Raw genomic sequence first — 12722 nt, forward strand, 5'->3', positions numbered from 1 at the left:
GCCCAGAGCTCTGATGGATTCAGTTTGTTTCAAGAGACATTTAGCCCTCAACCTGACCCCCACTGTTCCAATATATGTTAGTGAGGGGAATCATTCAAGCCAGGAGATACTGATTGATATTAGCAATGCATAGCTGTGCTATCAATATTTAAAGCTGTTTTTTCCTCTTTTGTCTTTGCTCTAATGTTTTAAGAACACAATGACTCCAATTCTGAGCCACATTGCAGCATGTCATCCCACAAAACAAAAATGGGCCCCAACTGAGGCTCTTGTTAGTAGATCCCTTGGGGTGGATTAGAATGAAATGGCACTGAATGAGCAGTAAATAAGTAGATAAATAAATAAATAAATGTGGATTAGAGTGAAATGACACTAAATGACCGGTATATAAATAAATAAATAAACAAATAAGGCAGCTTTATTTTATAACAGTTTGGTTGTAGTGGAAAGGAAGAAAATATATAAGGAAAAGAGAGGAAAACCAACAGCTTTAACACCATCTAGTTTCATCAAAAGAAGAAAATTTATCCAAAACTTTTCTGCAATACGTAGTGATTGCTATGAATAGGATTACAGGGGCCAAACAAATAGTAACAAAGAAGCCTAAAGGACAGGAGAGACATTTGCCCACCATAATTAAAGGAAGAAGAAAAAGAGAAAAGGCTGCTACAGCTCTAATGTGAACTTGTAGCTCAATTTCCTTATTCTCACAGCAGTCTTCTTGAAATATGACTCGTTTCCTGTGACTAACTTTGTATTCAATTACCATGGCTAAGGTAAGTCCAGCCCACACATCTTCCAAGCAAACTGCTGCTGCTAGAGCTAAAACCACTTTATTCGGCAGAAACAGTCTGCTTTTAAATCTGGAAGGCCAAATGTTGACAAGCACGACTCTAAGGAAAGGGCTAATGACATTTGCAGTGCATGCCTTAAGCAAGTGCTAGGTGACGGAACTGCTGAAGAAAACTTCCTTGATGCCTGTGCACAAACCGCAGAAATGAACCGACTTTCAGCGCCGGCCCCGCGGGGGCAGGACCGACACTGATGCTTTCCCCGGCGGCGTTCCCTTGCGGTGCGTTGTACAGAGCGTGAGGAGCAGCACAAGCACAGGCAGCGGGGTGTCCAACAGGACACCCAAGTTCGGGGGTGCTCGCCCCGTCCGACCCGCAGCGGCCGCGCCCCGCTGCCCCGGGCGTGCGCAGCGCCCGCCCCCGCAGCGGCCGCGCTGAGGGCCGGGCCCCGCCCCGCCGCCCTCAGGCTGCCCAGGGGCTCTATGTAAAGGCGGCGGAGCCCGCGGGTTTCAGCACCACCGGCTCGGACGTCTAGGGATGCCCCTAGATCCACCGTGGTGACTTTCTGCTTGAACCATCTCTTCTTCTCCCATTCTCAATGACAAGCAAATTTTCTACTTGTTTGCTGGCTTTACTACTCTTTTGTTATTCCTCTGATTGTTATGACTCATCGACGTTGCCTGATCCTCGGGATCCAAAGTTTATTGAGGAATGTGTGCAAACGCACAACTCATGGCGGTCCAAAGTGGATCCACCAGCCAGCAACATGCTTTACATGGTAAGGGAATCTTCATGACTTATATACAAATTTGTAGCATTGCGATGCTGTTTATGATTCTCAAAGATTGCTTTTATGATCAAATGCAAAAAAATCAGAAAACAACCCCACAAAAACCTAGGGTCATAAGACTCACTGCTTTTCAAAGCAAAGAAGAAGGCTCTAATTATCAGGTGGCTTTATGCAATCGGATATGTGCAGTTTAGCTCTGGAATTCCTCACTCGCAGCCGCAGAAGCCAGCCCTCAGCCCCGCGGGGCTGTGCTGTGTGAGGAGCCTCCGCTCCTGGTTGCGAGGCACCGCACGCAGCTCGGCAGCCAGAGGTGTGGGGTTTGTGCTCATCTGAGCGCAGCTTTCCTGCTCGAGTATCGGCGAGGGCAGATCTGTTGCCAGACTGCGCTGCAGGGCTTTCTCTGAGCGGTCTCTGCAGGCTCTCACCCACTGAGCCAGCAGGGCGGCAGCTCCGAGGGGCTGGGCCTGCGGGGAAGGCCAGAAAGCACCAAGCTCATGTTCCGTTTCTGGTTGTCAAACACCAAAAGATAAGTGCCCCATTTTAGGAGGGGAAACTGCACAGCAATAAAACTTGAATTGCAAACACGACAGGAAACTTATTTAGTTTCTCTTCTAGATGCGTCTTTTAGATCAGCTCTCCTCAGCTGTGCATCCTGGCCTTCAGAACATATTTCTTGGACTCTGTATTTTCTGATTGCTTTACCGGCCCTAAACAAACAAAATATTATTAGGATGTGTTAAAAGTGCAGTGTTCATATTTTTAAATTCTGCTTAATTTCTTCTTTTGAAAAAGTAAAGAACTTAAATTGAAAAAAAAGAAAAAGGCAGCATAAGAAAGAGACAAATAAATTGCATCTAAACCAGAAATTGAATCATGGCAAGTTTCTTACAAAATACTGCAAAACCCCTAGTCTTTAATATGACCTCTTCCAGGAACTATTTAATGTTAGAGATAGCAGTGCAATACATGATAAAATCTATTACAAAACTAAAAGCATGAGAATTGAAAACAGTATTTTGTGTGGCCCTTGGCACTTCAAAAAGGCAGAAAAGAAGATGGTGCTTTTAGTTCACAAGGAACTTCTTTTTTGCCGGAAGTAACTGCCCACCTAGATATGTAGAAATTAAGATCGAATTCAGGGCATTCTCATAGTTTGGAAAAGTAGTCTTTAAAAGAAAATGCAAAATGGAAACTCCTTTAATTGCAAGTAACAAAGCTCAACCATTGGTATTGGTAATCCATGTATTATAAAATGAGAACATTGATCTAAAATTTTTTACCTGGCAAATATGAACTATTTCTCATCCACCCAAAGCACTACTTCGTTCTGTTCTAAGGCTTCTCAAAAACAGCAGAGTCCCATCAGTTTCATCAGTGCTTCATAACAGTCTCCTTTGAATTAGTGCTTCTTCCATCACTTTTCACATATTTATGCATTAAATTTTTCATCCTTAAGTCAGCAAACTTGTTATAAAATGAAAACTGAGAAGCAGTTCATGAGGGGGGGGAAAAGTAAGTATTGTTTCCTTAAACAGCAGTGATATCTATATGCAAATCTCCCTGTCCTGTGCATTTTCTTCGACTGCCATTTAGTCTAATCTTTCTGTTTAAGTGCAGTATTATAAGCAAATATGGAGTGTAACTGCAGTTAAACTAAAAATCATTGTGAACATTTCTGTACACTGCTTTTCATCTGTTAGCCAGATTAAGCATTCACACAAAATGGAAAGTATATTTAAACTTACTATGGAACTTTAAACTTAGCATTATTCATACCTTTATCAAAGTTTAAACCTATTACTACTGTAGGATGAAGGACGTGTAAAAAGCAGAGTGTGAAAAAAAAAGAGACCATGAAATGCTAAGGTGCATCCCCCACTGTTGTACTTCTTTCAGGATGATCATCTCAGACCCTTGACAAGATGTAAAATGAAGCTTCTGTCTTAACTGGCAGAGTTACCTTCCTGGACTGGAAGATACGTTCTGTACAATGCCAGATTTTATCCATTGTCCTTAAAAGTATCTAAGGAAATACCAACTGCTTACTTGAAATAAGACTCCCTGCCCCAAATGCAATACTTGATGTACTGAGTTCCTATCTAAATTATTTATGTCCTAGTTTTGTGGGTGTATTTGGTTTGCACAAACAGGTTTTGAAAGCAGAGGGGGTGGCAGGGGTGGCTTCTCTGAGAAGCTGCCAGAAGCTTCCTGCATGTCCCACAGAGCCATTTTCCCACTGCTGGCCAAGGCCAAGTCCTTCAGCCACAGTGGCAGTGCCTCTAGGATAATTCATTCAAGAAGGGGAAAGGTTGTGTGAGAGCAATTGCAGCCAGAGAAGAGTAAGAACATGTGAAAGGAGCAACTCTGCAGACATGGAGGTCAGGGCAGAAAGGGTGGCAGGCAGACCCCACACTGCAGCAGGAGAAGAGTGTGAGGAGTCTTCCTCCTGAGGAGGAGGGAGCAGGAGAGACAGTGTTTGATGAACAGAGCATAACCCCCAGTTCATGTCCCCTTGTGCTGTTGAGGGGGAGGAGGAAGTGGAAAATCAGGACTGAAGTTATGTTCTGGAAGAAAGGAGAGGTGCGGGGAAGGGGTTTAAAATTGTAATAAATACAATTAATTTCCCCAAGCTGAATCTGTTTTGCCCATGACAGTAACTGAAGGATGATCTCTCCCTGTCTTATCTCAATCCAGGAGCCTTTGGTTGCATTTTCTCTCCCCTCCCCAGCTGAGGAGGGCAGTGATAAAGTGGCTTTGGTGGGCACCTGACCAGTGTCCACCCCACCAAATTGGGAAAATACACCTTCCACAAACATTAGGCAAAGGAAGAAATGGAAGATATAAGTTAAAAATATTTTTAAATCTGTGTAGATGAATTTTGGCATGATCTTGTGATTTTTAATTACTAATTGGTAGCATTAACAATACACATTGTTTCAGACTTAGCTATGGTACAAAAAAAGTTACCTAGGTAGAACGTAGACATAAAATCCAACAACCTACCTTTGTTAGAATTTACCAAAAAATCTACAAAAAGGTAGATTGTAAAATACACCTTCTCCTTCACATTTCTGATCCATTCAAAACAATTTCCTTGGCATTTCCATCATTTGCAGAATGAGGTAAACTATTTTAATTAATTCAGACGAGGACAAATAAAAGGTTTATTTAAAAAAAAAAACAAACAAACTTCAGTACAAGATAGTTCAGTGCTGGACAACTTCATTTACATAACACAAAGTATAACTAGGACTACAAGCATACATTTGTGGTACTGTATCTGCCAGGAGGTACAATGTTGTAATCGCTCAATCAAGGTGTGTGCACAAGAAAACCCAGCAGGAGCAGACACCACCTCCAGTGCAAACAAAAGACATTTACATAACTCAGTTGCTTAAATAGCCACTTTCTCTAAAATTGAATAGCAAGTGAATGAGTCATTCTACAAACACAAATTCAGCGCTCAGGTTTCAAGCCACCAAACACAATGATGCTTACCAAAGGGTTGAGTTTAAACTGTCCCCAAAATCCCAGTATGCTTGTGAACAGACCTGCAAGCCATGGCCTTAAGCAAATATGAGGCTACACAAGACTTTTGCATTATTGGTATGGTAAGCATAACCGTCATTTTCCAGATTCCATGTAAATTCATTTCATTTACATTAATGTTCTGTCATAGCCAGCATAGCCTTGAAATGCTCATTGTGCCACAAACACTGTATTTGGCTGATGTACAGCTCTTGGTGTCCAACAAGCCAGTCAGCCGAGGTCATACACCACCCCAAAAAACTTTCCTCAAACTTAATCAGCAATTTAAGTTCAAATCAGAAACAAACCTACAAGTTGGTCTACCATGTAGCTCCGTGAGTCTCCACAGAAGTAAAAAATGAATAAACCAAAAGCATCTACACAATTGAGACACAGCTTTTCCTGAGAGCTGCTCTGAATTACTGCACTGCCAATATAACAAAGTGATTTTTAAGTGTCTTTATTTTGCAGAGTTGGGATCCAGATTTGGCAAAGACTGCAAAAGCTTGGGCAAAGAAATGCTTATTTAAACACAATATACACCTCAAAGAGAAAGGAAAAGTTCACCCCAGATTTGTTACTGCTGGAGAAAACATCTGGACTGGCTCAGTTTCTGTCTTTACTGTGAAAGCAGCCCTCTCCTCTTGGTTCAATGAGGTCGAGTTCTACGATTACGACACCAATAGGTGCAGTAGAGTATGTGGCCACTACACTCAGGTAGGCATTGCATTTCTCCATCTAAACCATGAACCAGCTTTGCCATTTTGATACAAAACCTCTACATTTCTGTTGAAGATTCAGTGAATCTTTCCAGGTTCTGTAGTCTTACTATATGTCTGTGTGCACAAAATGTTCTTATGTTCGAAATCATGGGACAAAAAGAGTCGCTATGTTATGACTTTAAATGTGACAGTTTGTGGGGTTTTTGGGAAGAAAACAGTGCAGCTATCAAGCAGTCAGATTAGCCAAGCAGTTGCTGAAAAACAGGCAACACCAGTGGCTGTGGGCTGCAGTGCATGAGTGGAATGAGGTCCCAGCTCTGTCAGGCAGACTTCAGATGCCAAGGGCTGGAGAAGTACCATCATGAAAAGAGATGTCTGCAGTTCCGCAAACATCATGCGCACACTTTGTCCAGATGCTATTCCCAAAGGAAACAGGCAAAGGGAGGAGAGAGAGGATCAGTAAGTGAAGTAATGGCCTTACCCCTACATTATCTTAGTCATGGCCATGATGTTAAAAGGCAGGAGTGCAGCCTAAACACAATCTTCCTCCTAAAGCACCAGTGCCTTCTGGCAATTTGCTTTATATCCCCACAGGATTTAGTGAAGGGGCAGTCAGCCCTCATATGAGCTGTAGCAGGTCATGCAGCCTTTTCTGCACAGGTGTGAACTCAGCTCCCACATCAGGAAAGACAGAATGCTAATGGATTAGGTTGAAACAAAAAACATGAACTTCACCTTTCTCCTTTACCAGAAAGGAAAACAACCTGTTACAGCCAGTTGTGTCTTCTTTCTGCACAGTTTTAACAAATATATGGTGAATTGGGTAAAATAATCAGTCTTTTTTCAGAACAAACTATGATTTTGAGATCCATTATTGCTGCTTTTCCCTGTGAAGCCTGCCAGAAGAGTCCTCCTCATCCCATTAGTATGTGATAAAACAAGGGAGAGCATGTCTTCTCCTAACTCTTCAGGTGCTGAATCAAAGCCTTTGTCACCAGTGTATCCATCTGTCTTTGCAGGTAGTTTGGGCTACAAGCTACAAGGTTGGTTGTGCTGTCCACTTCTGTCCCACGGTGCAGTACATCTCCATACGCAACGCTGCACACTTCGTCTGCAACTATGGGCCGCCGTAAGGTTTTTTGTTGTGATATTTCACAGGGTTTGGGTCCTACCCCTTCCCTTCCACAACATGCAAATTTATTAGATCAGTCTTTTTAGTCCTGTTTTCTGTGGGAGGAAACAGTCTCCAAAACAGAGAAGAGGTATATCTTTGTCCAACCATTTTTTAAAAATTTGTTAGATGAGGGCTATATATTCAAGACAAAAAGCAGTGGACTGGAAGAAAGGATTAAACATAAGATGTTGACATGAAAATATTGAAGTGATCATCTGAAAGTTAATCCCTTGCACCTAAATGCCAAGATGACCCCAGACAGTTGCCAAGGTGCAAACCCAAAGTCTGAAGATATTCCCACACTTGCCTGAGGAATTAAGCCCTTAAGTCAATGGCTTGGATAAACATTGAAGTGTGCAGTGCTGGCAGCCTGCAATCTTAGCAGCTGAGGGCTGCTTAGGAGGCTGGGGCTGCTCAAGACAAAATTTGATCCAGAGATCCTTCATGTGCATAGTCAGTAGGATATCTGGCTAGGATGGATGTATTATTCTCATCTCCAGCTAGTTAATACCACCTCAATATCAATGCAGCTTTAAAAGCCTTACATGCATACCATGTTGGACCAAGGCCAGGCAACCCCTGAACTCAAGCAAGTTTGGCATTCCTTTTGCCCATGCCTCATCCTTGGAAGAATATGTACCCCTGACTAGATACCTTGAAATGACACAGCTGCTGCTCTCCCCAGAAGCCCCACCCCAAATGTGCAGAAGGCCAAAATCCCACTGGATTTCTTGCCCTGTGTTGGCATGGGGAAGAGGAGTGGTCCCTTCACCAGCACTCAGCAAAGCAGGCAGGGGCCTCTCTGGAGAAGCAAGGCACTCTAGAGAGGGTTTTAAAGCTGGGCCCTTCCCTGTTGGGTGAGGACATCACAAATGGTCAGTTGCATGCTAATAAATGGAGTAATGTCACATCCAGATGTGGATTTTGAGAAGCAGTTGCTTCATTGCTTTGTTTCAGCTCTGTCAAGAGCCCAGGCAAGATGCATACACAGTTTTCTCAAGTGAATACTCTTCAGCTTAAACCAAGCAATGAAAGCCTTGCTTTGCTGAAAGTAATGAGGTTTTACCACAAAGTTTCATCTCACTGCTGAGATTTCATGCTTACGAAATCCCTCTCTGTGTTCATGGGCAGTTTGAGGCATGCTGTAAGTCTTGCTTTGGCCATGCTTTGAGCAAAGCACTGAAGCTGTGTTTGGTGCAGTATCAGCCTGGGCAGAGGTCCCACTCACACCACTGGCAGAGGAGGGAGCAGGAGAGAATCCTACATCACTCCTAAAATATTAAACAACAAATGGATGAAATCACCACTTATGATTTTCCAACACCAAAGCATTCCTCTTCAAGGCTGAATACACACATACATACACAGTAACTGAACCTGCTCTTGCTTCCCTAGACAGAGCCAGCTCTGAGGTTCCAGAGTCTCCACGTACACAAATTACCCAACTCTGAGACTGCTTTAATTCCCAGGTTTGCAATAGTGCTGTCTCCAAGTTCCTAAACAGGGTGTCCCATTACACCTAGTCTTGTTTCACTGCATGTCTTGGGCACAGGGCACTCAGACAGTACTCTTGAAAAAACCATCATTCTATCAACAGAAGTGAAGCAGAGCTCAGGTTAAAACCTAATTGGCAGTAGGTATTGCCATCTTCCCAAGGGCTGTTGGAGAGCAGTGGTGTTTTCCTTCGCAGTGGGAATTACCCCGTGCGCCCATACAAGACGGGAGCAGCGTGCAGCGAGTGCGGTGGTGAGGAGTGTACCATGCAGCTGTGTCGTAAGTAGAAGACAACCAGACATCCTCCCCAAGCACGTGTAGAAAGGGAAAGAGCACACAAAAGATAGCGGCAGGAGGCAGGCACAGCACTCTCCTGTTCCTAAAAATAGGCTGAAAAACTGCAATCAGAAGCCAAGTGGGTAGTGATGCACAAAGAGAGGGGATGAGGGCAGAAGGAGCCTGGTTTTCCACCTTGAGGGGTGATGGGATGGGGTCTGCTCTTCAGGTGCTGGAGGGTGTGTTACAGGACATATGGTGGCTGCAGTTTAGGGTGTTATTACCCCTGCCAGAAGTTACTACTTGAAGAAACAGAAAGCAGAGAATGGGATACCTGTCCTGGGGACTCCGGGTTATCCGCATCTGATGCGTGAGCTGTGGCATGAGCTGGTGCAGGTCCAAGCTAGCTTTGCCCCTGCCATGCCACTGTGGGTGGGGGGAGCAGCCATGGCACTGCCAAAGCTGCTCACTCCAACGACCATCAGCCAGGCCATCTGCTTTCCCCTAAGCACTAGGAGAGAACAAGGCTGAGCATTCATGGAGATGCAGTGCTCAACCCAAGTCTGACAGCCTTCCTTATATGCCTGTACTTGGCTTTGTAATGGCTGCATGGAGCCAGGAGGAAAGGAGACCTGAAATTTCCATAAAGACAAGGCACTGTCCTGTGGCCATTGGCCTGCAGGGAGCTGAGGGTATGGTCACACCAGCACTCAACCGTTAGTGAACTAAAAGGAGTGGAAAGATGCCATTAAAACACCAGTACCTAAGGAATTTAAGGGAGTCCTGGATTCACAGAGCTGTTTAATGTTAGTTGCAGGCTCTCAAAACACAGGGCACAGGGTAATCTTGGCAAGCACACCCAGAGGGGAGTCCTCTCTACACCAGCCATTGATGGTAGGAGTCAAATATGTGTGATAAAGCTCTCCTCACCAGTCCTGAGAGTCACTGCAGGGCTCTCCCAGAGTCAGCAGGTCTTTGCTTTTTCCTGAGGAGAAACACATCAGCTGTATTTATAAGCCCTTTGTGATGCTCACATTTCATTCCCTTTTGGTTAGAGTCAAATTGTTTCTAAATTATAAGTGTGCTTCTGTTTACTTCTTTTCTCTCTCCAGAAAATGCAGAGCGTGACAAAGTCGTTGGTAAGTACCACTGGAATTACTGCTTCCTTTTGTTGCCCTTGTCGCAGTTATACTTGAAAACAAGTGAATTGTTTTGTTTACAGAGAATTCCAAGTGGCATCCAGAGTGGGACAGGCCTGCGTGTGATGAGTTCTGTATCTCCGTTATTGTTTTAAGATCACTACTCCTTATACTGACATTTGTGGCCACCTGGCTCTTACCAAAATATTGGTCTCTAGTACCTGCCAGTGGGTAACACACATGTAGAAGACCACAAGAGCACTTGGCTCAACTAATCTCTTCCATTCACATAAGTTACAGGTAGGACAAACATTGGTAGAGACATTGTTTGCATTCACAGGTGATTTAAAAGTACAGAAATAACATCTTCATTGCAGGTCGTAGTTACAAGCACTGATAAGCAGCTTTCTCATTGCTCAGGACCAGTTAAAAGTTTAAATGGATTTAGATGTTAAAATTTCTTTAAAAGTTAAAAAGTTAAAATATTTTTAAAGTGGAGCAGTGTGCATGTGATCTGGTGGGTACAGGGGCACATTGTCCAGGCAGCACACTGAGGTGCAGGCAGCTGCCCAACACACTTTAGCAAGGGCTGGAGTGTCCAGCCCAGGAGCCAGGCCACAGCCAAGGCACAGGCAGTGCCTGTCTCATTCCTATTGCACTCTTACCTTGGGCACTTCGACAGCAAGATGCAGAGTGGACTGTGTAATTTAAATTTTTTTAAGGAATTTTTGGATCCCTGTGAACTCTGGTATTTTCATCCTGTGGCAGGCAGCACACTGCCCAGTCTCACAGAGCACTTGTCATTGGTACTTTGTTTTGTTTAAATTTGTTTTCAAACTCATGGCATCTGTGCCTAAACAGTTTCACCTGTGTTTACATGGTTATGTATCACTGCAATCTTTCCTGTTGTGGTTATATATTTTTTTGAGTATAGGGGTTTTACTGTTGTTTCAAACAATAAATTGTTATTTCCTGCTTCCTGTGTATGGCAATCGTGAATTTGCAACATGACCTAAAGCTTAACTGCTGGTGCACAAAATAACCTCAGATTCAGCTCCAACTTGCGCAACACTAGAAACAATACTGGGAAAGATAGAATTAAAAAATCTTTTTTATTTTTTAAAATCATTTTTATTATTTAAAAAAAAAAATCACACTGTGCCCATAGTTACAAGTTTGGTTCAACAGTTGCCAAAGAACAAATCTCCTGGAACCTGCACATCTGGAGCAGGCAGAAGGCAGCGGGGACAGCTGCTGTGTTCAGCTCGGTATGTCCTCTACCAACCACAGTCACCCAGCTCAAGCAGTCTGGAAGCAGCAGAGCTGCCCAAACTCACAGCTGGACCACAGCAATCCCTGTCTATACTTTTAGAAGCTTCTGCACCCTGTCCTTCTGCACACACTGCTGTGGGAGAAACTGGGAAGTTCCCCTGACCCCTTCATTTCTGCAGTACTGTCACCACAATACCTGTCAATATTTCTGCATGCCCACTCCTGACTCTGACTCCTGATCTTACTACTGGCATGGATTTTAACAGAAAACACTGGAACTGTGGCCCAACATTTCTCACATTACACTTCCAGATCATTATCTGCTAGTACTTCTTATACTAGAATAATTTCAATATCACAGCATTCCTTGAATAAATAATTTTTCAAAATGCAAATATGTCTGGGGACAAAATTAAGAATTTCATGCTTGATATATCTTTATATATACACATCTTTGTTTGGTGACTGCTGGAGCCTCCATAGCCAAGACAACACACTCACAGACACTCCTGTGTGAAACCCAAGCCTCAAGTTCCATGTACTGCAAAGTCCCAATTAAAAACCAGCTGGCAACTGCACGTGGACAGGACTTCATGTGTGGGCACTCTCCTGCACAGGGCTCTACAGCAGACCATGCAGCATGGTCTCTGCCCCCCACAGGGGGTAATATCCTACTACTGGAAAGAGGAATGCAGGGAAGGGAACCAGATACTGCTCTATGTCCAGGGAGCTTAAAATGAGCTCAGTAGAAGTTCTCTCCTGCTTAGTTTAATTGTGTGGTCTCCAGAAGAAACAGAAGCAACACAGAGACCTTAAAGTTCAACATGTCAACAGTTTCATTTACTATATACTTCAGCAGCTCTTAGGAAATCCCAAGAAAGACCTTCACTTAAAAACCTTTAGGCATACCAAAATGATACAACGTGGGGTACAATGTGGCATCTTTCAAACAAAAAAAAAAAGTGTTTTCATCTACTAGTTTCAAATAAAAAGTCACGAACGTAAAAGGCATTGAGCTGCATCCTTCTAGGAGAATCATTTCCACTGCATGTGCAGTGATCAAAATTCCAAACCCCAGCAAAAGCACTCAAAATCATTACATTAGTGTGGCTCTATCTCCTCCTCAATACATTTGTTTCTTTAATCTCAGATGTATGAAATAAGCAACAGTGGCTCTGCTGGTGCATTTCATCACATTTCAGTTTCAGGAAATTGAAAAACCTCTAAACTTCCTTTAAAATAGGGCAAGTGCCAAAAAAAAAAAAAAAGGAACACAATTTTTAAGATATTCTTGCGAGAAGCAACTAAACTAGGAATATATTTAAAGGTAAATAACCCAACTTTTTGCTTTCCCTGCAGCACAATCTCTATGTAAAGACACTTACTTTGTACCATATTCTGTGTAAAAACCCATCACGGTAATGCTAATAAATGACAGTTTATCAATGGTATGCAACGAAGATTATGGTTTGTCTGATTTTCAGATGAAACTGTGAGTTTGTTTCCAGGACAACACAATGGAGGTTGTGCAGTAGA

General features: G+C 43.2%; 1 protein-coding gene across 1 annotated transcript; it reads left to right on the forward strand.

The window, feature by feature from the left end:
* The first annotated feature begins 1239 nt into the window (after positions 1-1239).
* Positions 1240-10892, forward strand: LOC120499939 (glioma pathogenesis-related protein 1-like). Its single transcript, XM_039704234.1, has 6 exons — positions 1240-1569; positions 5581-5826; positions 6851-6960; positions 8696-8778; positions 9888-9914; positions 9998-10892. Exons 1-6 carry the CDS (start codon positions 1390-1392, stop codon positions 10147-10149), a joined length of 798 nt encoding a protein of 265 aa, XP_039560168.1. The 5' UTR covers positions 1240-1389; the 3' UTR covers positions 10150-10892.
* The last annotated feature ends 1830 nt before the right edge of the window (positions 10893-12722 follow it).

Source organism: Passer montanus, unplaced genomic scaffold (genome assembly GCF_014805655.1).
Source record: "Passer montanus isolate IOZ18808 unplaced genomic scaffold, ASM1480565v1 scaffold17, whole genome shotgun sequence".
Taxonomy (NCBI): Eukaryota; Metazoa; Chordata; class Aves; order Passeriformes; family Passeridae; genus Passer; species Passer montanus.